This window comes from Cricetulus griseus, chromosome 3, assembly GCF_003668045.3.
Source record: "Cricetulus griseus strain 17A/GY chromosome 3, alternate assembly CriGri-PICRH-1.0, whole genome shotgun sequence".
NCBI classification, from domain to species: Eukaryota; Metazoa; Chordata; class Mammalia; order Rodentia; family Cricetidae; genus Cricetulus; species Cricetulus griseus.
Window position 1 is genome coordinate 37,995,078 of NC_048596.1, and position 27,719 is coordinate 38,022,796.

The 27,719-nt window shown below is 39.8% G+C and overlaps 1 protein-coding gene and 1 long non-coding RNA gene across 3 annotated transcripts in view; one reads left to right on the forward strand and one right to left on the reverse strand.

Moving 5' to 3' along the window:
* The window catches only part of Mamdc2 (MAM domain containing 2), a 169,842-nt gene extending 152,457 nt beyond the window's left edge, over positions 1-17,385 (forward strand). Inside the window, exons 12-14 of the mRNA XM_027406513.2 lie at positions 8,753-9,012; positions 16,154-16,238; positions 16,365-17,385. Coding sequence (XP_027262314.1) covers positions 8,753-9,012; positions 16,154-16,238; positions 16,365-16,429 — 410 coding nt within the window. The 3' untranslated portion in view covers positions 16,430-17,385. The remainder of the gene's footprint in view (positions 1-8,752; positions 9,013-16,153; positions 16,239-16,364) is intronic.
* The window catches only part of LOC107977240, a 62,486-nt gene extending 35,962 nt beyond the window's left edge, over positions 1-26,524 (reverse strand). The window contains exons 1-2 of one of the 2 annotated variants that reach the window (XR_003483537.2): positions 26,463-26,524; positions 10,104-10,222 (exon numbers count right to left, since the gene is read on the reverse strand). This is a non-coding gene — a long non-coding RNA (uncharacterized LOC107977240). Of the gene's footprint in view, positions 1-10,103; positions 10,223-12,226; positions 13,796-26,462 lie in introns of those variants that run through there. The other variant, XR_003483538.2, reaches the window with a different exon arrangement.
* Positions 26,525-27,719: the final 1,195 nt, after the last annotated feature.

The window sequence follows — 27,719 nt, forward strand, 5'->3', positions numbered from 1 at the left end:
TGCCTGGGCCCTTTCTCCCTCTTAAGCTCTCACCTGTGACTTTATAGTAAATGTCTCTCTGAAACTCACCTTAGTGGTAAGAGCTTGGAGCCATTAAGCACATGCACGTGTCTGTGCAGACACCATCCCCATCCACCTCCATAAAATTTCCACCTTCTTAAACAGAAACTATACTCATTAAGTACTAACTCTTTGTGACAGGCTTTTTATATTATTATTGTTAATTAAGTTTATTCATTTATCTTTTATCCCAACTGCAGCTTCCTCTCCTCCCATTCCCTCCCCCACCTCTTCCCACCCCACTCCCCCAAACTCGATCCACTCCTCTGTTTCTGTTCAGAAAGGGGCAGGCCTCCTATGGGTGTCAACAAAGCATGGCATATCAAGTTGAGGTCAGACTAAGCTCCTCCCCTTGTGTTAAGGCTGAGCAAGGCAACCCAGTATGAGGGATAGGTTCCTAGAAGCCAGCCAAAGTATTAGGGACAGGCCCTGGTCTCACCACTAAGCATCCAACAAGCAGATCTAGCTACACAATTATCACACATATGTAGATGACCTAGGTCAGTCCCATGCATGCTCCTTAGCTGTTGGTTCAGCGTACATTAGCTCATGTGAGCTGGGGTTAGTTGGTTCTATTGGTTCCCTTGTGATGACCTTGACACCCCCCACAATCCCTCCCTTTCTTCAAAAGGATTCCCCAAGTTCCACCCAGTGCTTGGCTGTGGGTTTCTGCATCTATTTCCATCAGTCACTGGATGAAGGCTCTCAGATAGATAATAGTTGGGGTAGTTAGTTACCAATCTGATTACAGGAGATGGCCAGTTCAGGCTACCTATCCACTATTGCTAGGTGTCTTATCTGGAGTCATCCTTGTAGATGTGTAAAAGTTGCCCTTGCAGCCGGGCATTGGTGGTGCATGCCTTTAATCCCAGCACTCGGGAGGCACAGGCAGGTGGATCTCTGTGAGTTCGAGGCCACCCTGGTCTCCAGAGTGAGTGCCAGGATAGGCTCCAAAGCTACACAGAGAAATCCTGTCTCAAAAAAACCAAAAAAAAAAAAAAAAAAAAAAAAAAAAAAAAAGTTGCCCTTGCACTAGATTTCTACCTGATTCCCAAAATGCTGCCCCCATCAAGATATCTCTTTCATCCATTCTCCTCCATCCACTCCTCCAACCCAATCCCTCATGTTCCCATCCCCACAGGCCCCCAGTCTGCCCAGGAGATCTCTTCTACTTCCCCTTCCCAGGGAAATCCAGGCATCCCTGTCCCCCTTTGGACCTTCCTTGTTACCTAGCCTCTCTGGGGCTGTGGATTGTAGCATTGTTATCCTTTACAGCTAACATCTGCTTATGAGTGAGCACATACCATGTTTGTCTTTCTGGGTCTGGGTTACCTCACTGAGGATAATTTTTTTCTAGGCCCATCCATTTGCCTTCAAATCTCCTGATGACACTGCTTTTAACAGCTGAGTAATACTCCTTGCGTAAATTACCATATTTTCTTTATCCATTCTTCAGTTGAGGAGCATCTAGGTTGTTTCCAGGTTTTGACTCTTGCTGCTATGAACATAATTGAGCAAGTGTCCTGGTGGTATGATTGAGCATCCTTTGGGTATACGCCCAAGATTGGTATAGTTGGGTCTTGAGGGAGATTGATTCTAGTTTTCTGATAAACCTCCATATTGATTCCCAAAGTGGCTGAGTAAGTTTGTACTCCCACCAGCAGCAGAGAGTATTCCCTTGCTTAACATCCTCTCCAGCATATGCTGTCGTTAGAGACTTTGATCTTAGCCATGCTGGCTGGTGTAGGATGGAATCTCAAAGTAGTTTTGATGTGCATTTTCTCTGATGGCTAAGGATATTGAACAATTCTTTTAGTGTCTCTCAGCTATTTGAAATTCTTCTGTCGAGAATTCTCTGTTGATAGCTGTTTACCCCATTTTTAAATTGGATTATTTGGTTTTTCTTTTTTTTTTTGATGGCTAGTTTCTTGAGTTCTTTATATATTTTAGAGATCAGTCCTCTGTCAGATATGGGCTTGGTGAAGATGTTTTCCCATTCTGTAAGGTGCCATTTTGTCCTATTGACAGTGTCCTTTGCCTTATAGAAGCTTTTCAGTTTCATGAGGTTCCATTTATTAATTGTTGATCTCAGTGTCTGTGCTGCTGGTGTTCTATTTAGGAAGTTGTCTTCTGTGCCAATGAGTTCAAGGCTCTTTCCCACTTCCTCTTCTATCAGGTTCAGTATAGCTAGATTTACATTGAGGTCTTTGATCCACTTGGACTTAAATTTTGTTCATGGAAATAGATATGGATATATTTGCATTCTTCTGCATGCCACCATCCAGTTATGCCAGCACCACTTTTTGAAGATGCTTTCTTTTTTCCATTGTATATTTTCAGCTTCTTTGTCAAAAATCAGGTGTACATAGGTGTGTGGATTTATGTCAGGGTCTTCAATTCTATTTCAGTGATCCACCTTGTGGCAGGTTTTTTTTTTTTTTTAAACATGGCTAAAGGAAATAATTGGCACAGCAAACTCAAAAGTCATGAATTTGGAAAAGGGACAGGTAGGGAGTCAGGGGTGGTAGGAAGGTATTAACAGATAGAAGGAAGATAAGAAAGGGTTGGGAGAGTCACTAGACTTCATTGTGTATGTATAAATCACCAAAGAACTAGCCTGATAATAATAATAATATAGTGATTTGGAGGGAGACTTTTTAGCAGTTGTTTTTCCCAAGCTTTGATGTTTCCCCCTCTTCCAGTCTAGTGAAAATAGCTCACTGCTCCTTCCACAGGGCCTCATCACACAGGCTGCCAAAGCCCCTTCCCAACCCTTTAAAAGAGAGCCAAGAGCCTAGAGGAGCAGCTGTCTACCAGTTAAGGATTATGAGAACAGTGTGAGTCTGCTTCTCGGGGCATCACAGTTGCCTCACAAACAACAGATGGGGCCCTGAGCAACTAGTAAATTTGTGGGACTCCTGCATCCTAGATGTCAGACAGTAGCCTACAGAAAGAAAGAATTTTATCTCCACTCTCCTCCCCTGGCCCCCGAAACAATTGTTCATAGGAAGGAACCCATGATCTAGGCCTCAAGCATCAGTTCTGTGATATCCTGCTCCACCCTAAGCTTTCGTTGCTGAGACAGACAGAGCTTGAAGCTGTGACATGGAAATGTCAGCACACTCAGCTTTTCCCTGCTCTCCAAACACATGTGAGGCCGACTGGCCTCTGTGAAGTTCTCTGCTGGTTTAAGGAAAAGGAAGTGCCATGAGCAAGTCAAGAAGGGAGAAGTTATTTGTAATTGAGAGGAATAACTAGTTCATGCATGGAGTGGGGGTTCTGATCAGCTAGCAAAGATGTTAAAATCATTATTTAGGAATATAAGTTGGTCTAGATTCCTTTAAATCCTTTAAATCCTTTAAATCCTTAATTCCTTTCTATATACATGTGTCCTTAATACAAATTCTATCCTGACGTGATTTGCAAAGGCTAAAATTATTGAAGAAAGGGAGACTGAAGTTAGTATCCTAGAAAGTCACTCTCCTTCCAGGCAGGACCCACTTCCAAAAGGAGCACAGTCACATGGGTCAAACAGTATGGGTTTCCTTTCATATTCTTCAGCACTGTGTAGCATGATAAATAAAAGACCCAGAGACTGATATTGAGGTTCAAGCTTCAAACTGAGGATCAGAAAAGCAAAGCAGTTAGTCACTAGCTCTTACCTCTACCTCAGCTCAGACCAAAGGGGCGATTCTCAAACTGCTCCCAAATTCACTGCTCCTCAGATTCACTCAGACTGCTATGCTCTCCTCAGAGTGGCTAGAGACTAACTCTCAGACTTAATGCCTACCTTTTATACCTCTCAAATCCTGGCATTAAAGGTGTGAGCTCTGATTCACTCTCCAGTAGCCCAGGATGGTCTTGGACTCAGAGATCCATCTGTCTCTTAATTCTGAGTCCTGGGAGTAAAGGTGTGTACCACCACCACCTGATCTCTAAAGCTTGAGGCTGGCATTGCTTTCTGAGTCCTCAGGCAAGCTTTAATAAATCATAAATAATTTATCACCACAGCACTAAGCCCAAAGCTCTCTGGAACTGGTAGTCTTAAATAAGAGCTTTCACCTGACACCCAAGCGATACAGGAACAGAAAGCAGAGCAGGCTGTAGACGTTGCACCTATAAGATTGTGTGGTGCAGAGCAAAGGAGATGAGGCGTAGGAGGCTGCACTGACGACAGCCCTGATTTAGTTAAAGCCCACCTGGCCCTCTGGGAAGAGCCTGGAACAGAGTAATAGTTTCCCTTTCAATGCTGAAGAACTAGTATCTTGTACCCAAGAAGGAAAAAAGTTGAACCAATACTCAGGGAGTGACTGAGAGTTTGTTGATCTTGTAGGACCTCAGAATGGCCATGGCCAAGAATTATCATCACTATATGAACGATAACCCTAGGCCATCTGTCACTCATGATGAATCCATTGCTTCCTCTCTTATCTCTCAGCCCCTCAAAGTTTTTTATTTGTACTTGCTCAGTGAATGTATTTCAAGGACAATGTCTTTCCTACTGGAGTTTCATCCCTAACAAGGATCTTTTATGTGGGATTTCAAGTGCCTTTGGAGAATTCCAAAGCAAAGAACAAAAATTATTTTCAGTGTGCCTGTCTGTATGTATGTCTCTCTGTGTGCGTATGTGTTTTATTATTGCCTTTAAAATTATTTCTTGAGATATTTTTTCTTGTTATACAGCTCAGGCTGGCATCAAACTCACAATCCTCCTGCCTCAGTTTCACAAGTACTAGGATTGCAGGTGTTTACTACCACACACACCTAACTCACGATGCTTAATTGAGTACGCTGTATGGTATTATTGAAATCTATGCCACTAATTTGCACATAGGAAGCACAGAACTCCTTGGTATATGGTTTGATGACATACCACATCCATTTTCATTTCTTATCCTTGTTTTTCTTTTTTTTCAGATTTTTTATTTGAATTAGAAACAAGATTGTTTTACATGCCAATCCCAGTTCCCTCTCCCTCCCGCTCTCTCCTACCACCACCCCAAACTAAAACCCTACCTATCACATATCCTTTCTTCTATTCTTCCCCTGACTCAACCTTTCTGCTCCCTCATTATCTCTGCATCTTAACCTTGTTTTTCGTGGAACTAAATTAAACATACTTTTCCATTAGGATTGTGTGTGTGTATTTGTTTACATTGATACCAGCTTAAGTGGCACAGTGTTGTAGAAAATAAAATACAATAAAGTTTTCCTGGATTGCTCAATGTGAAAACACACCCAATGTAGCAATTTTTGTGCCAATGAACAACGAAAGTAAGATTATCATACATACAGAGTATTTTTTGAAACAAGGTCTCAGGTTGTTTTTTTTTTTTTTAAATATGATTTCAAGAATTTTTTGAGACTAGGTCTCAAGTAACCCAGGCTAGTCTCAAACTCACTGTGTAGTCAAGTATGACCCTCAACACCAGTTTCTTCTGCCTCTGCCTCCAAAAAGCTGAAATCATAGGCGTGCATCACTACTCCAGGCTTTATGCATGTTCATTTTTAAAAATACCTCAGATGATTTGGAACTTATTTGAGAATATTTGCTTTACTAAGACTGTGATTTTATTACTTCTGGGGTTTGCCTTAGAGCATCTGAATCCAGATGCCTTTCTGATTGCCAAGAGCCTCATACATTCTATGTGAACGTGGTGGAGCCATGTGCTCTAGAAATGATCAGACTTGTTTGTGGCTTAGTGCTATGAGAGAAAATACGCTCATCTATCCCCTCACAAATACTTTTGAGTGCTGCTCTAGGAGCTGGGGATGTGGTGTTGAACTAAACAAGGAAACTCTGTGCAATAGAGAAGAGGGAAACAAAGATTAAAGAGGAGAAAATTACATTACCCGTTAAAAGAAAATTAAATGTTACAGAAGCATAATAAATTAACGTATAAGGGACAAGGTGTGCTGAAGAAGCAAGCTAGAAGGGGGAAGAGCAACTTGAAATTAGAATAGGTCCAAGGAAAGGTAGCATCTAAGCAGACACTTAAAGGGGGAAAGAGAGTGAGACCTGAGAATATCTCCAGAAGAGCCAGGGTTAGCATATGCAAATGCCTGAGGTGACATCCAGGAACAGTAAAATACACCTAATGAGGAATAACAAAAATAGCACTGAAAGAGTGGTGAGGGGCAGGTTGTTCAGGGCCCTGAAGCAATCCTGGGCTGTCAACCTAGACTCTGAGCTAAACTAATGGAAACTTTAAACAAAACCATGGTACAATTTAGCTTTTAGGGTTTGGAATGATGCCCAGTAGATGAAAGCCCTTGTGAAATCATGAGGACCTGAGTTTGGATCTCCAGGAGCCATGGCTGTATCAGCATCAGCATCTGCAATCCCAACACTCCTATAGGGAGAAGCAGAGACAGGATGATCCCCAGAAGCTCACATGACCTGACATGTGCTACAGAAAAACAGCAAATAAACCCTGTCTCAAACAAGATGGAATATGGACCAACATCCAAAGCTGTTCTCTGACCTTCACACAGGCATAGTGGCAGACGCAGACTCACATTGATACACACAACTGGGTGTGAACACACACATACACATATATATCAAGCATTTAGAAAGACCGCTATAAGCATTATTTGTAATAACCAGAACCTGGAAGCATCCTAGATGCCCCTCAACTGAAGAATGGATAGAGAAAATGTACGTTTACACAATGGAATACTACTCAGAGGGGAAAAAAATGGAATCTTGAAATTCTCAGGCAAATGGATGGAACTAGAAGAAACCATTCTGAGGGAGGTAACCCAATCACAAAAAGAAAAACCGGGTATGTACTCACTCATATATGGATCTTAGACATAGAGCAAAAGATTACCAGCCCAAAATCCACACCACCAGAGAATCTAGGTAACAAGGAGGACTCTAAGAGAGACATACATGGTCCCCCAGAGAAGGGGAAAGGGACAAGATCTCCTGAGCAAATTGGGAGCATGGGGGGAGGGGAGAGGGAGCTAGGAGAATGAGAAGGGGAGAAGAGGAGGGGTGAGGAGGACATGAGGGAGCAAAAGGTTGAGTCAGGGGAAGAATAGATGAAAACAAGATAAGAGATACCATAATAGAGGGAGACATTTTAGGTTTACAGAGAAATCAGGCACTAGGGAAATGTCTGGAGATCTACAAAGATGACACCAACTAACAATCTAAGCAACAGAGGAGAGGCTACCTTAAATGCCCTCCCCTGATAATGAGATTGATGACTGACTTATATGCCATCCTATGGCCTTCATCCAGCAGCTGGTGGAAGTAGAAGCAGACACCCACAGCTAATCACTGAACTGAACTGGAATCCAGTTGCAGAGGAGGAGGAGTGATGAGCAAAGGGGTCAAGACCAGGCTTGTGAAACCCACAGAAACAGGGGACCTGAACAAGGGGGAGTTCTGGGTCGCCATACTGATAGCTGGGAAACCAGCATGGGACTGATCCAGACCCCATGAATGTGGGTGTCAGGGAGGAGACCTCAGAAATCCATGGGGCCTCCTGTCGTAGATCAGTACTTATTTATCCCTAGCATAGGTGTGGACTTTGGGAACCCATTCCACATAGAGGGATACTCCCTGAGCCAAGACACATGGGGGTGGGGGGTGGGGGAGGACCTAGGTGCTATTCCAAAGGATATGACAGATTCTTAAGATCCCCAATGGAAGGCCTCACACTCCCTGGGGAGCAGAAAGGGGATGGGATAGGTAGGGTTTTAGTTGAGGTGGGTGGTAGGGGAGGAGGGGAGGGAGAGGGAACTGGAATTGTCATGTAAAGCAATCTTGTTTCTAATTCAAATAAAAATGTACTGATGTTAAACTATAGGGGCTAAGGTAGGAGCAAACGCATGAGCCAGGAATCTGTCACATTAGTTCAAGGTGACATGACTGGAGCATTACAGTAGCAGTAGAAGGAGTGGGACAGGGCTCTGGATTTACTTTGAAGGTAGAGCTACCAGGACTTCCTGATACCTGGAGAGAAAGGGGAGGGAGTATGCCATATGACTTACAGGTTCAGGACCTCACCAACTGGAAGAGCTAGAATAGACTGGGAGAGGCTATGCTTTAGTTCTGTTGGACTGCTGGACAGCTTATAAACAACATGCATTTGTTCATCATAGTTGTAGAAGGTGGGAAATTCAAGATCAAGGCACCAGCAGATTTGTCAGGGGTGGGGGTAGGGGCTTCTTCTTCGGCTGGGGCCATCTGCTCACACTCCTCTCTCACGGCATAAAAGATGAGTTAGTTTCAGGAGTTCTTGATGAAGATGCTGATCTCATTTTTGGGTCACTGCCCTTGTAGTCACCTCTCTAATATGGACACCCTAGGCACTAGGATTTTAATGTATGAAGCTGAGGGGAATACAAAAACATATGGAAGATTCATTGTATTATCTGTGAAGTGGTGAGATAAATTCTGATGTGATAGTTATAGTTATACTAGTGACATAATGCTGGTGCAGTAATTCCCTTCTTTCTATTAAACTGAATTATAAACCATTAAATGAAAAAATCAATTTGTGGCCTAATCCTTATAGCATGTCTATTTTTCTTGGATCATAATACTCTCCAGGATTATAAAAAAACCTTTTTCTCAGTACTACAGCCAAAGTGTCTATGTTTCCAAGAATACTACAAAAGAAGAATATGGATTGGGTCCTTTTTTTAACCATGCCTGCTTTGTATTCCTCTCAAGGCTACTACATGTATATCGAGGCCTCTCACATGGTGGTCGGACAAAAAGCACACCTCTTGTCCTGGCCACTGAGAGGTGTCCCTGGGAAACACTGCCTGACTTTTTTCTACCACATGTATGGAGCAAGAACTGGCCTGCTGAGCGTTTTTTTGAAAATAGAAGAAGAGAGTAAAGAGTCCCTGTTGTGGAGAAGACGAGGAGAGCAGAGCATCTCCTGGCTACGGGCACGGGTTGAATACAGCTGCAGGACGCAACACCAGGTAAGCCAGGAGGGATGAGAGTCCACCAGGGAAACATTAACTGAAGCGCCTGGGGCTCTCCTGCTTCTTGCTACAAAAGAAAATACTTTGTCCTTTTTCAGAGTCAGAGATAAAGGCAGGATTAGTTGAAGAGTAAACATAATTAGTCTGTTATTGATTAACTCTAAGAAGTGAATGGAAAATTAGACAGGGAGCTGAAGCTTTGGACATTCATGCATAAAGTGATTGTTTTTTACAACTCAAGAGATAAAAGGGTTCCAATCCTGTCTTGTCATGTTGTGAATGTCAAGTACTTTTCTTCCAAAAGGAAGTCTCCTTTCTTCTAAATATACTAGTACTGCACCTATTACCCACGATCCACTTGCCTGTAAGGGCTTTTGTTCTAAGCCTCCACTTAAGAGTGTGTATAGCCTATGGTAAGTTTTTTAAGTCTTTGTATGCATTACTATATTGCATTAGAAGAAACTGGGGTCTTAATACCAAGTCCATGGTCATCTCCAACCCAGACCTCCAACTAATCATGTGCTATAGAAAGCCCCTGTCCTAGATGTATTCAATTATTCTAGTTAGGTGGGCCTAAGCAACTACTCTAATGGAGAAAGCCTAGGCTTGCCTTCCTATAGCCACAGACTTCACACAGCCACCAAAGCTAAAGTTCAGGGACGACAACCTTCAGACTCCCAACTGTTCTTGAATTCACTCTGTGGGAGTCTGGCATGAGCATGCTCTCCAGCTTTCCTCTGCAACCTTGCTCCTGGGTGGAAAACCTCCTTGGCCAAATTTAACCTCTGGCTAGCTGCCTGGCCTAAGCTCAGGTTTTCCTGAGAAGAGGTATCCAAAATATGGATATTCTTTTTTCACCACTCTACAACACAAGATGATTTTTCTAAAGATCTAAACTGAAGAAATTACCACTCAAACTATGGTGCTGATAAGCCACACATGACAGGAAGAAGATGTTCTACTGTCTAGGAAGGATCCATCAGCTAAGCATGAATAACTGTTTGGAGATCTATTAGAGAATGTCAGATTGCTCTATGAAGATTTTTTATGACTGTTATGGAAGGTAGATGGGCCAGATGAAAACTTACTAATGTAATTGATCATCATTCAGAGATGGTGGTACAATCTTGTTAGGCTCCCAGGAAGTCAGACCCTTTATCAAATGGTTCTCAAGGCATGGTCTATATACCAGCAGCATCAAAAATACCTGAAATATAAGTTCATCCAAAATGTTAATTCTCAGGCTCCACCTCAGAATACTAAATCAGAAACTCTGAAGGGCTTTGGAGTCCTAGATATTTACTTTAATAAGACCTCCAAGTGATTCTGATGCAAGCTAAAGTTAGAAAATCTCCAAACTTAAATGAATATGACTCTTTGGGGATGGTATTCAAACACACACACACACACACACACACACACACACACACACACACACACACACACACACACACACCCTACCTCCATTTTGCAATGTAGAAGATAAGTCTATTACCTCACATATACCAGGCAAGTTTCCCTCCCTGAGTTATACTCTCAGGCTAGCATTGATATTATTTTTTAATCTCAAATGACACTGATACACAAATGCTCTAAAACTTGAGTTCTGGGAATCAGCACACAGGGTCTTGCTTTCTGGGTAGGTGGTCTTTGAAATTGGTTTTGCTTCTGTTTTGAGTGGTCTGCTTATATAGGCCAGACTGGTCTCCAACTCAGGATTCTCCTTCCTTAAATTCCCATTGCTGGGATTCTGGGCATGTACCACTAAACTTGCAGTACTATTTAAATGTAGATTGACAAAGCATCAGAGGAGTCGATTTAGAATGTTTCAGTTCAAAGGGTGCAGAATAGTTAGATTTTCAGTTCACAATCTAGAAGGAAGACTCTAAAGTAAACTGACCCCTTTGGTTAGTAATGGGACAGGAAATCAATTTCTTCCTCTGCACTTAATGCTCACTTCAGGAATCCCAAATGACTCTAGGTGGTCTAGGATGCACTCTACTGTCTATAAAATACAGACACATTGTACACATGGCCTGGCCATCTGTTACACTGTGGGTACTTACAGTGCTAAGAGCTCTACATAAGTTGTTCCAATTGATCACATAGCTCCATTTTATAGGTAGAGAAAAGCAAATGGCTGGTAGAGAACTTACACTCAGACCTACCTAGTGCCAAAGTCTGTTTCCATAACCACAGTTCTACACTGCTACCTGCCCTGTAGAACTTCCAAATTGTCCTCATTCCTTTGGGGTCACAAGCACCAAGTGGCCTTGGACAAACCTTATCTGCTCTGGGATTGTTTCTACATATTCAAAATGGGTAAATAATTCTCATCATACTGACACCAGCATCAAATGGAATTATGTGTGTGAAAGGGTTTTAGAAACTTCAATGTACCAAATTATTAAAACGCATTTCACTGTTTCTAAAAACTACATTTTCCTCCCAGACTTCCCTGGTCTTTGGTTTTCATCACCATGGCAGAACTGGTAGTCTCATTAGCTGTATCAGACATACAGACTGAGTTCTTATAGTTTAATATAAAAGATCTCATTTTCATAAATATTAACCACATACATGTAATATATGCTAAATTTCTGCAATAAATATAACACATGAAGTTCTTAATTCCTTTGGAGTTTATATTCTTGTAGGAGCGTAATTTACAAAAACACTAAACTATAAGCTAGGGACTGGAGAGATAGCAAGATTGCTCAATGGTTAAGAGCACTTACTCTCTTCCAGAGAACCTGAGTTTGCTTCCAGCACCCATGCTGTGTGGTTCACAACCTCCAGGAACTCCAATTCTAGCTTCCATGGGCACCTATGCACATGGCATAGACACATACATACATACATACATACATACATACATACATACATACATACACACACATAAATGAAAAACTTTTAAACCATAAGCTAAAAATAGATAATATAATGTCAGTAATAATAAGTCAATTTGAACTCACAGAAACAGAGTTGAATAAAGGATAATTGAGGTGAGGAAAGTGATAGAATGATAAGTTGTAATGGAATGATTGTAGGAGGACCTTTCTGTCCTGCCTGCCAGCTCCCAAATAACCACACAGAGACTTCTTATTAATTATGAAAGCTTGGCTGATAGCTTAGGCTTGTTTCTAACTAGCTCTATAGCTTAAATAAACCCATTTCTTTTCATCTGTGTGCTTCCCCAAGGCTCATTTACCTCATCTATGTACTGTTCATGCTGCTTGTTCTTCATTTGGCTATTGACTCCACCCTTTTTCCCAGCATTCTCTGTGCTTCAAAAAATCCTGTAGCTATTGGCCATTAAGCTCTTTATTACACCAATAACAGCAATACATTTTCACACAGTGCACAGGAATATTCTGCAACAAATGATAAGTTGCTGGTCAAAGGCTATAACGTTTGAGGTAGGCAAAAGGAATGAGGTTTGAAATCCAATTGCACAACAAGGTGACCACAGTCAATAATAATGCATTACATATTTCAAAATGACTAGGCTACTAAATTTTAAATGTCTCATTACCAGAAAATGATGAACCATGAATAATCTGCCTGATTTAATCTTTGTGTATTATTAATGTATATTCACATATCATGTTGAACCTTATAAATATATGGAAGTATGGTTTGCCCATTAAAAAGAATATTAATTGGAGAGAGAGAAGAGGAAATGAAGATGATTAGGTGATAAAGCCAAAGGAATACTGGGTTAATTTTGCAAAACTTCACAGGACATGGTCAATATTTTGAAATTATTCCAAAAGCAGTAAGAATCCAGAAGATGGTTTTAAAGAAATGATCTGATTTTAAACAGTAGCTCCAGCAACTACTGGGAAAGCACAGCATAACGAGGACTGGATATTTGGGTCCTACAGTATTAGCCCTGGCAAGAAGTTGGCCAGGAAGCATCAGTAAAGAGAGAAGCCTACAGAGTCTTGCTAGTATTTCCTTCTAAGATGCAGTCAAGGCTGGTTTTGAATTTATAATCCTTCTTTCTTAGCCTCCCAAATGCTGTGATTATGGACATGAACCACTACACCCACCTCCACTTTTGTTGTTTTAGAGCTGCCTTGCTTGGTAACTTTGACCTGGTTTTCTTTTTCTGGATCTTCAAGACAGGGTTTCTCTGTGCAGCCCTGGCTGTCCTGGAACTTTCTCTGACCAGGCTGGCCTTGAACTCATAGTTCTGACTGCCTCTACCTCCCTAGTGCTGGGGCTAAAGGTGTGCACCACAACACCCAGCTTTTGGCCTGGTTTTCTAGACCAAAAGATATACCTATCAGTTCCATTTATTGAGTATTTAGGTCCAAACAACTTAAGAAAATTATCTTCTAATGGCCTAGTAGTCATTTTACATTTATGCATATATAATGTATATACATAATTTTATTCACCTGTTGGGTATTGAACAACTTCTCAAAACAGCCAAGGCTTCAGAGCTTGTGAAAGTTAGACCAGTTTAGATATACCAACTTCATTTAAAGTTCTGCATAGAGTTTTATATGGTGCTTGCTTTTAATTACAGCTGTTACCAAAACCCCAACTGTATAATGATATTATCAAAAGGAATATAGTATAGGCACATCTAATGTTGAATCTTTGAATGATTTTCAACTAGTAGTTCCCACAGTATTGCCAAATGTTGACTATTTCTGTCTGTGGTGATACCTTGTTTATACTCTAACAAATAAAGCTTGTCTGAAGATTAGAGGGCAGAGCTAGCCACTAGTGAACCATAGAGGTCTGGGTGTTGTACAGACAGACAGGAAGTGAGATGGCTGGGTGGAAACAGAAATATAGTCAGGAGACAGGATCTCAGTCTCTTTTCAATCTGAGGATTTCATAGAGGTAAGAGCTCTGGTGCCTGGCTGCTTTGCTTCTTTGATCTTTCAGCTTTCACCCCCTAATGTCTGACCCTGGGTTTTTATTATTAAGGCCTATTAGAACTTACGCTACATTTGTCTGAAATTTCAAGCTATCCTACAGCACCCTTGGGAATATACTTGGCTATCTCAGCCTACAATTTGGGAATCAATAGGAAACCTAATTTAGTCCTATATTTATTATAGGTGTTCTATAAATAAATATTCGTTTATTAGTTGCTACAAGATAGTGTTGGTTAGGCTTAAAGCCCAAGGATAAGCAAAAATAATCTTGTAAATGAAGGAAAGAAGAGTTGCTACCACATATCTAAAATTATAACAGGAAAGTCACGGGGCTATAACATGGTTGTTACTTAAGTATTAAGGAAATTCACAAAAGGTTTATAAAGTCCATAGTTTGGCAAATCACATATTATTTAGAATGTCATTCAGTCAGAATTTGTCTATTATAGTAATTTGAATCCCAAAACCAGATGTTGTTACTGTTGAGAAAACCAAAGTGTTTATTAATTGCATTCATATATTCTCCTATGCAGAGCATTAGAACATCTTACCCCCCTTTTCTTACCACTTATTTGGATTCTTGTTTAGGGTTGTATATGCTAAAGAAATAGAATCCTAGATGGATGGACAGGCAGATGGACAGATGGATCGAAGAGAAGAGAAGGATTTATTATACTAATTGGTTAAGAATTTCCATAATGTGTCATCTATTGAGTATTGCGTGCTGTGTGCGCTCAAAGATGATCCGTAGTCCATAAGGCTAAGATGTCTTTATTCAGATAAACACCAGCCCAAACACAAGCCAGAGTGGCCGCTAGCGTGGCCAGAAAGAAGGGCTTTCCACGTGTGCTCGGTCCCTTAAGAGGTCATCTTTGACCTCCCCTGACCACGCCCTCATGGGCGTGGCCAGGCACACCTGTAGGGGCTGCTAGGAGGCGGGGCTACAGTGTCTCCCTACAGTCATCTGCAATTTGGGAACCAGGAAAGGTATAGCACAGCTTAGTCTTTATCTGAGAACATGGGAAACAATGGTCTAACCTTCACAAGACCTGAAGCCTTGCCTGATATAAGTCTTTGAATCCAGCATTCAGATGCCCAGCACCAGAAGATAGGTGCCCCGTTCCAAAAGAGAGAGAACTCTCTCTTCCTCTGCTTCCCACACTGAATAAAGCCCACACACTCTAACTTGGGCCACTGCTACAAAGACCAATCTTTTCCAGAAAGTGTTCCTCCACACACATGCTCAGAAATAATGCCTTACAACCACCTTGATGCCCCTTAGCCCAGAAAAATTCATGTTTAAAATTAACCATTACATGTTATGTCCTTAGAAAGTTTTTTGACTTTATTTTGTTATGTGTTTGCCATTAAAGTTTCCTTGAATCATTAAATTCAAAATAATGACATGAACTTATTCATTATCCTATTTATTATTTTTAAGTTTATTTTTATTTAATGTGCATTGGTGTTTTGCCTGCATTTAAGTCTGTGTAAGGGTGTTCGATTCTGGAGTTACAGACAGTTGTAAGCTGCCATGTGGATGCTGGAATTGAACCCAGGTCCTCTGAAAGAGCAGTCACTGCTCATAACTGCTGAGCCATTTCTCCAGTATTCTATTTATATTCTTAATTTGGGGTGGCTTTAATAAGATTTAATAAGATTAGCTCAGGGAACTTACACGGAAACAAGTGACTGTCGCGGTGCTCCTGCTCCAAGGATGCAGACCTTGCCACCAGCATGCTCTCCATAACCCGAAGGGGTCTTCCAACTCCAATCCTTTTCCTTTTAACCAGTCATGTCCGCACCTGTGACCACTCCCAAAAGGCGTGGTCAGTGATTACAGGTGCGGAAGCGAATATATCACTACACTGTGAAATATTTCAACTCCAAATAATATAATTTGAATTTGTAATTTTATTTTAGTTTTGTTTGGTTATTTTATTTTGAGACTGGGTCTTATGTTTTCCTGGCTGGCCTCCAGCTTGCAATGTAGACCAGGCTGTCCTAGAACTCACTATGTAGTCTAGTCTGGCTTGAATTTGCAACCATCCTTCCACTTTAGCTTCTTGATTGATGGGATTATAAGGCCAGGCTTGAATTTGTAATTTTGTGTCCTTTTCCTTACAGTCATCCCCACCAGTTATCAAAGTTTTTAGAACCACAAAGGCTAGCTCTTCCCTGACCAACACAGTTTTATCAGCTTGACTCTATTTCTAAATAAAAATATCATTCTTTTTCAGATAATTTTTGAAGCCATTCGAGGAGGGTCAATAAGAAGTGATATTGCCATTGATGATGTTAAATTTCAGGCAGGACCATGTACAGGTAATATTTTCCCCAATTACATAAACTAGATTGGAAAATGGATTTTTATAATATAGTCTCAAATTTTAAGAATTCAAAATTACCTTTTCTATAGAGAGAATAAATATTGTCTGTCTTTCCTGACAGAAATGGAAGAGACAACTCAACAATCATCAGGATATTCTGAAGACTTAAATGAAATTGAGTATTAAGAAATTATATACATTGGATTAAGTAGACAAAATTTGTACCTCTCTTCAATCAAAGTGAAAACAGAAGAAATGGATACTGGATGTTCTTAACTATTGAATAAGTTGAAATGACTTTGGAACACCCCCTTTTGTTACTTTTGAAAATATATATGTATATTGACTCAGGGCTTACCTTTTTTATTCCCCAGCACATTTGACAACTGTTACTAGAAGTACAGGCTACTGGTTTTACATAGACCATTTCATCTTAATTTTGGTGCCAGTTAAAAATGCAACCGTGCTATGTTAAAGTCATTTCAAAGTGCACATATAAAGGGCATAATCAAGATGAATGTGCTTATTTAAGTCTGCATTCAGTGAATGTATTGGAAGACTAGGTATTGATGGTTTTCCTTTTGAGTTTCAAGTACAAAAATTTTTCTTAAATAATGCAAGGTGTCGGTAATATCTGCAAAATGAATGCAGTTTTTTTATGGTGACACATTACTCTGGAAATAAAGCCTCATTTGTGTATTTTATTCATAGAAAAAAGCTATAAATCTTTAGTATTTCACCATAGGTATAGGAAAGGAGCTTTCATGGAGCCCCAAGGTAAGTCCATACTAATTAACGCTGTAGTACAAGGCGAGCTACCTTTATTGCTCTCCCTTTGAACTACCTTGGACAGTCACTATGAGCACATGGACAGAAATGTACCTTTTCAATAAGACAAGCTTGAATTTTTCATGTATACATAACCAACAATTTTTATAAACTTGTTTAACAATTTGACTGATTTTTATAATAAATGTTTTGGTGAAGTTTTGAGTAATATGAGTTCAACTATATTTACTAAACTATTGTTTTCTATTTACTAAGAGAATTGTATATATGTGTGCAGTTTAGTGGCCAAGTAGCTGTTGTGAAACTTCAAAATTACCTAATAAAAGATAATTTGAAACTCCTTTCATTAACAATTAACTCGTTTCTACATTATTTGTCTTTACCAGAACATATTCATCATATAATTGCAAATTCTAAATGGAATCTCTATTCTGCCATAATTAAATGTCTTAAGTCACCTTATTAGTGATATCAACACTGCATATGTTCACATAGTGATTAATATTTAAAGAGTATTTTATTTCCCATAGGCAATCTCAGTTTTCCCTAAATTTTATCAATAGAATTAAACTATAATGACACAAATTCTTTTCTTTTATCTTTAAAATTTAAATTTACTTATTGGGGAGGGGCACATGAATGCCATAGTGCACGTGGTAAGATTCTGACCTTCACTTGAGAGATTCACTTCTCTTCTTTTATCACATATGTCCTGGGGACTGAACTCAAGCTGTCAGGTTTATCAGCAAGTACTTCTACACACTGAGCCATATAACCAACCCAGGACACAGAATCTATTGTTTACTTTTATGTTCTTGGTGCCCAGAAACAAAATTGAATGAGCAAATGGGTTTATTCTGTCCCTCATCCCCTGAAATGGAAATAAAATTAGCATTTTCACCAATACGAAAGCAGAGTATCAGTACTGGGGACATAGCTCAATGATGCAGCACTTGCTAAACATAAGCAATGCCTGGTTTGATCCCAAGTACCACAAAGATAAAACAAAATGAAATGACTGAGTTTCAGAAGGTGGAAAGCATTAAAGTGGTGGCGTGCAATAGTTGACTTCCTAGCTTTGCATGACTATAAATCCAATGGCCTCATCTGTGAAGAATAACACGCCTCTCTGCATGCCACATTACTTAGAAAATAAAAATACCCATCTGCACAAAATCAACATCCTAACGTTTATAGGGAAAACTAAATTTATTTTGTAATAAAACAATTTTATTAGTGAAATTTGTCCTATTATGATTTTTTTTTTTTTTGGTTTTTTGAGACAGGGTTTCTCTGTGGCTTTGGAGGCTGTCCTGGACTAGCTCTTGTAGACCAGGCTGGTCTCAAACTCACAGAGATCTGCCTGCCTCTGCCTCCCAAGTGCTGGGATTAAAGGCATGCACCACCAACGCCCCAGAGGTACAATTTGAGTTTGACATATATTAGACAGCATAAATCCTTCACAGCATTATTCCCACCTATAATTATTGTCACATTTGCTGAATAAGGTTCACTGGCATCCTCAATGGTGACATAAACTCTCACGTAATCAATCATTCCATCTAACATTTATTGAATACCTACTATTTTCAGAGACAGGGCAAATATGTTTTTACACACATTTACTTACTGAATCCTAACAACCCATGAAGTAGATCCAAACAGAAGTTCCATTTTATAAATAAGAAAGCTAAATCTGTTCAAGATCAGTAGTTAGTGCAAGACCTAGCTTTGAAACCACGCCTGTTACAATGGCCTCTTAAACCTGCCAGAACTCCCCTAAACTCCAACAGCAATAAAGATTACAGACTATCCAAAGGTTCCTAGTTTCCCTTTTCTAGGGTTTATTAGCTATACAAATAACTCCAATATGGAACTTAGGGGATAGCTCAGTCAGTAAAATGCCTGCCATGCCACCATAAGGACCTCAGTTAAGATCCCCAGGCACCCTTGCCAGAAGCTTGACATGGTGCCAACTAGATGAGCTCCAGGTTCAGTGAGGGAACCTGTCTGGGAAAAACATGAGCTTAGCAGGTTGGAGAGATGCCTCAGCGGCTTAGAAAATTATTTGTGGGCAGCAAAGAAAGAAGTAATTACTAACGGCAGTTGCTAAGGAACAACCTGCCGTTTTTAGAGGCAAGGAGGTGGAGAGCTGAGTGACTCACCTTCCCTCACGTATACTCCTTTCAAGGATCCCACTGTTTCATGCCTCAGTTCTCTTTCCAAATGGCTCTCAGCATTCCTTTTGACTATATTTCACATGGATGAAGATATAGGCAGATAGTAAGCACAACATAGTTTTCCCAGGTTCAAAAATGCCCAAGAGGAAGCACACTAGTTACTAAGTGCTACTTAACAATTTAACCCTAGTCTTTGCATTTTTCCAACTCTCAGCAGCACCTAAACACCCGAGCTCTTTAAATAGAAACAGCTTTCTATGCAGATTGCCTTCACTCTTACAATTCACCATCTGCAGTGGAGGTTATTTATGTATAGAAAGGAGGAATAGTGTAGAAAGCAAGGAAAGAGTACCTCTCGTGCAGGGTCTAGCTTAATATGGAAGAACAGTGTTCAGAGATGATTTCTTAAGTTATCTGTGTTCTGGGCATCTTACCAAGCATGGAGGTTTACAAAGATGCTCACAGATTAGTGGAGAAGGTGAGATACAAGACATTCAGCAAGCACAATTTTAAGAAACACAATGTGATCATATGCTCAGAGTTTATGGGAAAGCCTAGGAGGGGCATCTGACAGCAGAGATTCATAATATAGCATTCCATAGGCCTGGACGCTTTCTTGTCTTACTCTTGAGGGGATAAAACATGGGCTCCTTGACTTCTCATCCCTATATTTCCCCCATACAACCAAAGGGGAAAAAATGAGTTTTCATAACTAGTAAGTTTCCTAGTACTACTAAATTTCTGATATGTGGATCACTGTAAAGATGTAGCATAACTCAGAAATTAGGTACCCTGGTCCTAGATTCTGGCTGCCTCCATTCAAATCCTGGTTCTACCGCTTACAAACTATAATTGGCAGCAAGTCGTTTACCCTCCCTCTTTGGTTCCTTTTCCTACTTTGCAAAATGAGGTAAGGCAGTTACTATGAAGAAAAACTGAAAATAATAGGTGGCAGGATGTGGTAGCACATGCCTTTAATCCAAGCACTTGGGGGGGGGTGGGCTGCAGGAAGGAGAACAGGGAATTCCAAGTCATGGTTAATTCTATAAGGAATTCATGGCCAGCCTGGGCTATATAAAACTTGGTCCCAAAACAAAGTAAAGCCAATAAAATATCCAACAACAGCCAATATAAAACTACAAGAACGTAGACATATTTAGTTTCTAACACAAATGTCTTCCCAGTTCATATGATAAGGAATTGGTGAGATTTCAGATAAATCTCAGTTATTTTTGTGTCTCTTTCTGTATAGAGAAACTGTGAGCTTATAGTGCCATCTTAAGGATAAAGCAACCACATAATCTTGTCATGCTGCCATCTTCTTAGCACTAGGTGCTTTTCTCAAGACTCACTTTAAGCAGCAGTTAGGTAATGTCTTCCCCTTGTTCCCATAGCAGTCAATGACCCAGCGGTCGCTGGCCATGGTTTTTCTGAACTGTACATGAATTTCTCGGAAACCATATGCTAAATTAGACTTCTTGTTTATAGGTCCATCTTTTCAAAAAGTGTCACCTAACTTAGCTTTCATGAGGTATTTATGGATTAACTAAGTGTTCAAGAAAAGCACTTGGTTTCCCACTAACATGCACATGGGTTCCTAATACCAGAAGGGGTATAAAAGGTCCTCTTGGGGTCTATAATAATTTCACTGGTCTTTTTTTATGTATTTATCTGGATATTTCTGTCCAAATTTAGCCATCTTCTAACACTTCATAAGTTAGTGAATGGTTGCATATTGTAAAATATGCAATAGATTCAAACCCAACCACACGTCTCCTAAAACCAGCTTTTAAATAAGGTAAAAGAGGCAGTTAGATGTCTCATCAGATAAAGGTGCTCGCCATTAAGCCTGATAGACCTAGCTGGATTCCCACCCCCATAGGGTGAAGGAGAGAACAACTCCTGTAAGTTGTCATCTGAGCTCCACATGTGTGCAACCATGTGTGCATGCACAAAAGCACCTACACACTAGACAGATGGATAGAGGGATGGGGGATAGATGGATAGATGAATAGGCAGGCAGACAGAGAGTTAAAACATTTTTAGGAAAACATATCGAGAAATGAAGGCAGAAATGAGGTAGAATGGAAAAGAATATCAAAACATATTTTACAATGTATATCTATTGACATATACATGTGTTACTGTTTAAATATTAAATTACAAATATGGTAAGAAATAAATGCTGGGGGAATGCTGACATGGCCCAGTAGTTAAGACCATAGAGAAACTCACACATCCTTGCTGATTGTTGCACTCTTCACAAGAGCCAAGATAAGGGATCAACATTTATTGTCATTTATTTACTTCAGGAGAGTCATTATGACTACAATGAGATATAATCTCCAGGCAGTTTTAATTTGCATTTCCCTAGTGGCAAAAGGTGTTGAATGCTTTCTTAAAATATGTATTGACCATTTACATTGTTTTAGAGATCACTTTCTGAGAATTATTTGCTCAATCTACATCCAGTGTTTTTGTTCAGATGATTTGGGGGTTTAGTTTGAAGTGTTCCTAGCCATCGGTATAGTTGGGAAAGCTTCCCTCCCATTCCACAGATGATCTCTCGACTCTGCTGATTGTTTCTTTTGCTGTGCAGAAACTTCTTAACCTATTTGCAATTCCATTTATCAATTCTTGGAATTATTTCCTTAGCTAATAGAGTCCTTTTCAAAGCCCCTTGATGATGCCTGCATCTTAAAGCACTTTCCTTAGCAGTTTTAGGGTTTCAGGTGTTAACTAAAGTTTTTGGTGCATTTTGAATTGATCTTTGCACGTAGTAAGAGGTAGATAGAGTTTATTCTTGGACTGGTGGATAGCTAGTTTACGTTGCACCATTTGTTGACAAAGCAATCTTTTCTCCAACATTATGTTTTTTTTATATATCTTTGTCAGAAATTGGCTGGCTGTAGCTGAGTAGATTTCTTTGAGTCTTCTACTTTATTCCATTGATTGTGTCTGTTTTAGGGTCAGTGCTGTGCTGCTTGCTATTTTTGGCTCTGTAGGACAATTTGAAATCAGGTTTATTCCACCTCCAGAACTGCCTTTTGGCTTAGCGTTGCTTTGACTATTTTGGTCTTCTGTGTTTCCACGTGAAATTTAGTGATGGTTTTGATTTTGTTGTTGTTAATGTTTCCTAGTTTTGTGAAAGATGTCATTAGAATTTTGATGGGGATTGCATGTAATCTATAGTTCATTTTTGGTAATAAATAATTCCATAATATTCTGTTAATATTTGATTTTGGAGACCTTTCCATCTTTTAGCATCCTCTTCAGATTTTTTTCTTCAGTGTCTTCAAGTTTTGTTTCCTGGATATTTTATCATTTTGAATGGGTTCCCCACCCCTCAATTTCTTTCTAATGTATGTGCTTTTCTAAAGCATCACTTAAGTGGTTTTTATATCCTGCTACATTGTTAAAAGTGTTTAGCAGTCCTAAAGGCTTTCCAAATAATTCTTTCTGGGTAAGTGAACATCACTTACATAAATACAGATTATTTGAATTCGTTCTTTCCTGGTTATAACTCCTTTATTTCTTTCTCTCTTCTTATTGCTCTAGTTAAGACTTGCAGTAAATGAGAGTGGAACAAGTGGAAATTCTGTCTCATTACAGCAGAAATGCCCTTAGGTCTTCCCATTTAGTGGATATAGGATTGTCACGTATGATCTTTTCTTCTTTTTTTTTTTTTTTTTCTAGACAGGGGTTCTCTGTGAAGCCTTAGCTGACCTGAAACTCACTCTGTAGACCAGGCATCGAACTCACAGAGATCTACCTACCTCTGCCTCCCTAGTGCTGGGATTAAAGGTGTGTGTCACCATGCCTGGCTCAGATATGTTTCTTATATTCCTGGTTTCTTCAGGACTTTTATCATAAGGATATGTTGAACTTTGTCAAAATAATTTTGTATCCATTTACGTAATTGGGCGTTTTCTGTCCTTAAGTTTATTTATGTGGTAGAATAATTTACATTTAGTTATTTGCATATTTTGAACAAATCTTGCATCCCTGAAATTAAATCAATTTGGTCATGGTGTAAGACTGATTACTTTGTTCCAGAATTTAGTAAATCTTTTGATTTTTGTAGTGTTTTTTTTCCTTCTTCCTCTCTTGTTTACTGTTATTCTAATGTGGTTTATTCTTTCCTGTGACCTGCCTCATGGGTATATTTGTTTGTCTCATCATTCTGAAAGATTCCTTCAATTATCTTCTATAGAGCAAGCTTAGTGTTCACAGATTCCAAATTTTTTCCCCAATGGGAAGGAAGTTTTATTGGGGGAAGAGAATGGAGTGTGGGAAGGAAGAGAGGAGAGAGAAGAGTGAAAGAGGGAGAGAGAGACAGAGAGAGAAAGAAGAGAGACAGACTGAGATCTGTCTGCCCTCTCAGAGAAATGGCTCCTTTATTATTTCTTTAAACTATGGCCACTTTTTATTTTTCCTTCAATTATAATAAACAGCTTTGCTGGTCTCCAATAGCATATATCTTCCAGATCTTAAACCACATCTGTCCAGGCTCTTCTGTCTTTTACAGTTGCAGTTAAATAATCTGCTTGTCTTTAATTGTGACTTCATGTTTCTCTCTTGCCACTTTCAATATATTTCCTTTGTTCTACATATTTTGTGTTTAATTATAACATAATGAAAGGAGGTTCTTTTCTAGTCTTGGCATCCTAAATTCCTCTTGTATTTTTATTATCAACTTCCCCCATAAATCTTAGAAACTGGTTGCTATGATTCTTTTTTAAATGCTTTATTTTATTTGTATGTCCTATATGTATGTCCATTCACCAAGTGGAATTCATGCCCTCAGAAGCCAGAGGAGGTCATTGGCTCCTTTATATCATGCTGGGAATTGAACCTGGTCCTCTGGAAGAGCCATGAGTAGTTTTAATCACTGAGCCATCTCTCCAGTCCCTCTTTTTTTTTTTTTTTTTTTACATTTTTTATGCTTTTAGAAGGAAATTCTTCTCTTCCTTCTATATACCTATGACTTAGTCTTTACAGTGTCACATGTATCTTGAAATTCCAAGTATTAGTTTATATGTGTTCTTCTTTGATTGTTCAAGTTACTCCACCTTGTCTTCAAGCTCAGGTATTTTGTCCCTTCTTTGTCCATTTTAGTGCTGAGATTTTCCACCAAGCTTTTTACTTGACTTAATGTGTTTTTCAACTCCAGCATTTGAGTGTAGGGAGCCGTTCCTGCATTCTCCATTACAATGATGGTGCCTGCAGGCACCAAATGTAAATTATTTCACAGGCGCTGGGTAATTTCCATTCCTTTGATCTCTGCCTATCCCGTGGCTCATTTGGCCTGAGGAGCTGAAGCCATTCATAGGGTAACACGTCCCAGGCGACTGCTGCCAGCCTTTATTAAGGAACGGGATTCTTGGGCCGGGGTCTCCGCTCTGGTAAGTTTATGCTCTCCCACTCTCAAGATGCATTAAAGCTTTCCTGCAGAAGGATCCGAGTGTCCTGCGTGTTTCTTGCCGGCGAGAACATATAGCGCGCGCGGGACATTTGAGATTGGTTTTTCTTCAGTGTTTCTATCTCTTTGTAGAATTTGTCTTTCTATCTTGCATTACTTTCCTTATTTCATTCAGTTGTTTGTATCTTGAACATATTTACATTCTTTTCAGTTTTCTGTCTGAGATTTCATCTATGTAGTTCAAAATAAATAATCTCTCATGCTAGAAGTTCAAATGCCAAGTATAAGTGCTATATTACTCTAAGTAGGTTATTAATGAGAGAGCAACCACAAGTGTTTGGTTTTATCATTATGCAATTGCCATAGTAGACAACTAAGAGTGGCCCTGGGAGATGAAGAGATGGCTCAGCAGTTAAGAGACTACTGCTCTTCCAGAGGACCAGAGTTAGCTTCCTACCACCCACATCAGACACTAAGGATACATTTTCACCAAAGTCTTTTCCTGGCCTTTCACAGAGCCAAGCCTCAGCTGCTCTCCATGGCCCCTTTATGCCTTCAAAACTTATACACAAGGACTCTTGCATGTTACCTATTTTGATTGCCAGCACAAGATACAGTCTTGGCTCCCATTCCAGAACACAGCTTCTGTGTGCTGACCCTGAAGAAACACTTCCCCAAATAGTTCACTCAATGATACTTGTCTCTTCTTAATATTTATTGTGGCTCCAAAGAACTAGCATCAATTGTCCCAACAAAGTGGTTCTGGCCTCTTATTAATCACAGCAGATTCTTCAACCCCAGCTGACTAGAACCACTGATTTTTGATTGAAAATATCAAATGGACTTGATCAGAGTCTTTAAGGAACTCACCAACTTCCCTCTACACTTCACAACACAGGCCTCCCATCAGCTGCATTTCTCTCAACACTCTTATCTTCCAAACTCCCACAGAACAACCCACTGAGCTCTGAGCACTTAATGGCTTTCCTGGCCCAAAGTCCAAATGCTACCACAATCCTCCCTGAAACACAAAGCCAGGTCTGTCACAGCAGCACACCATATAATCTAATACCAATTTCTGTCTTAGTTTGGGTTTCCATTGCTGTGATAAAGCACCATAACCAAAAGCAACTTGAGGAGGAAAGGGTTTATTTCTACTTACACTTCACATTAACAGTCATTCACCAAAGGAAGTTAGAGCAGAAACTCAAGACAGGAACTTTGAGGCAGGATCTGAAGTAGGGGCCGTGGAGGAATGCTACTACTGGCTTTCTCAGCCCACTTTTTTTTTTTAATCACTCAGGACCACCTACCCACGGGTGGAATCACATCCCATGAGATCAGCCTACCTACATCAGTCTTTAATCAAGAGAATGCACAACAGACTTGTCTACTGGCCAATCTTATGAAGGCATTTTCTCAATTACGATTCCCTCTTCCAAGACATGTCTAAGTTTGTGTCAAGTTGACAAAAAACCCAACCAGTCCAGTCATAGAAATCAGACTCTCTGGAGACACAGCAGAGTGAAGAGGGACAATGAATGCAGAGTTGGAAGCAGAGAAAATCCAAAACCTTTACATGTCTCAATGTTTTGTTTTGTTTTGTTTTTTTTCTCATCTTAGAACATGAGCAATGATCTTCAAAGTAGGGATTATGGAATCTTTTTTGATCGTAATGAGAATGAATCAGAAACACTTCCAGGTGTTTTTTGTTACGATAAATCTTTCTGCCAAAAGCCGCCTGAGCCCCACTGCCACGTGTGAGCTTTACGACAGCTGCCTACCCGAGTTAGGCCAAAATGAATACACAGAAACTTGTATTAGTTACCTTGCTGCTTGGCCAATGACTAGGATTCTCATCTGTTAGCTCTGTCTCAATTATCATACATATATATATATTTTATAAGACTTATCTTATGGGACGCCTTATTGGCGTCCCTCCTAGCTGGTGGATCACATCGTGCCACTGGAGCAGGAGCCGAGAGGAAAAGAGAGCGACACTTCCTTTTTCCTCTTCTTAAATATGAGTCTCCTTGTTATGTCACTTCCTGTCTGGAACACCACTTCTCTACTACATTTCCCAGAATCCTCTTTGACTCCTAGTCCAGCCTAACCTGCTGTCTCATTGGCCAAGCAAGTACTTTATTTATAAACATACACAGAAGTATTTCCCCCATCAGTTTTTATACACAGCATTCCTCAAATTAAGAAACATCAGTGTCATTCCTGGTTTCTTAAGAGCATATTACAAATAGACATTGAACTTTACTCCTTTCGTGTTGAGATGATTCCTTTCCCTTTATTAGTACATGAGCCACATTGACACATTATTGATTTCTTTTTCCTCATTTAAAGAAGCCTTTTATGTAAAGCATAACTGAAAAGTACATAAACAGTAAAGGACAAGCACAAGCAAGCAGGAGACAGGTGGGAACAGAAGTATGGAGTGGGGTGAATAAGAATACAGTGTGATGACATGTAGTTATTAAAATGCTATAATGAAACTCATTATTCTTTGTGCTAACTTTAAGGTGCACTTAAAAACCAAAAAAAAGGGAAAAATATGTAAATGTTAAGGAATAATAAGAAGCACTCATGTACTATTGACAATGCAGGGGAAGTAAAACATTACCAGCAGTTTGGAAGAACTTATATGTACACTCTATATGTAAAGCATTACCAGCAGTTTGGAAGAACTCTATATGTACACTCTATATGTAAAACATTACCAGCAGTTTGGAAGAACTCTATATGCACACTCTATATGTAAAACATTACCAGCAGTTTGGAAGAACTCTATATGTCACAATCCCTTCCCTTTCACAAAGAGTTAAGCATTTTTCCATCTCAAAAAACAAACAACCAGGCCAGTGAGGTCCCATAGACACCCAAACATTACAGCCATTGCCATTGCTGTGAGTTAACCTCCATAGCCTGATGGTAAGATACTGATACTGAAGACAGCACATAATTGAATCCTGGGATATGTAGAAATCGAGTAGGTACTCTCCTGGAAGCTTTATGCCTAACTAGCCAGCTTTCATAGTGCCAAAAGGTGCTACAAATGATGCAGGAGGAGAAAAGT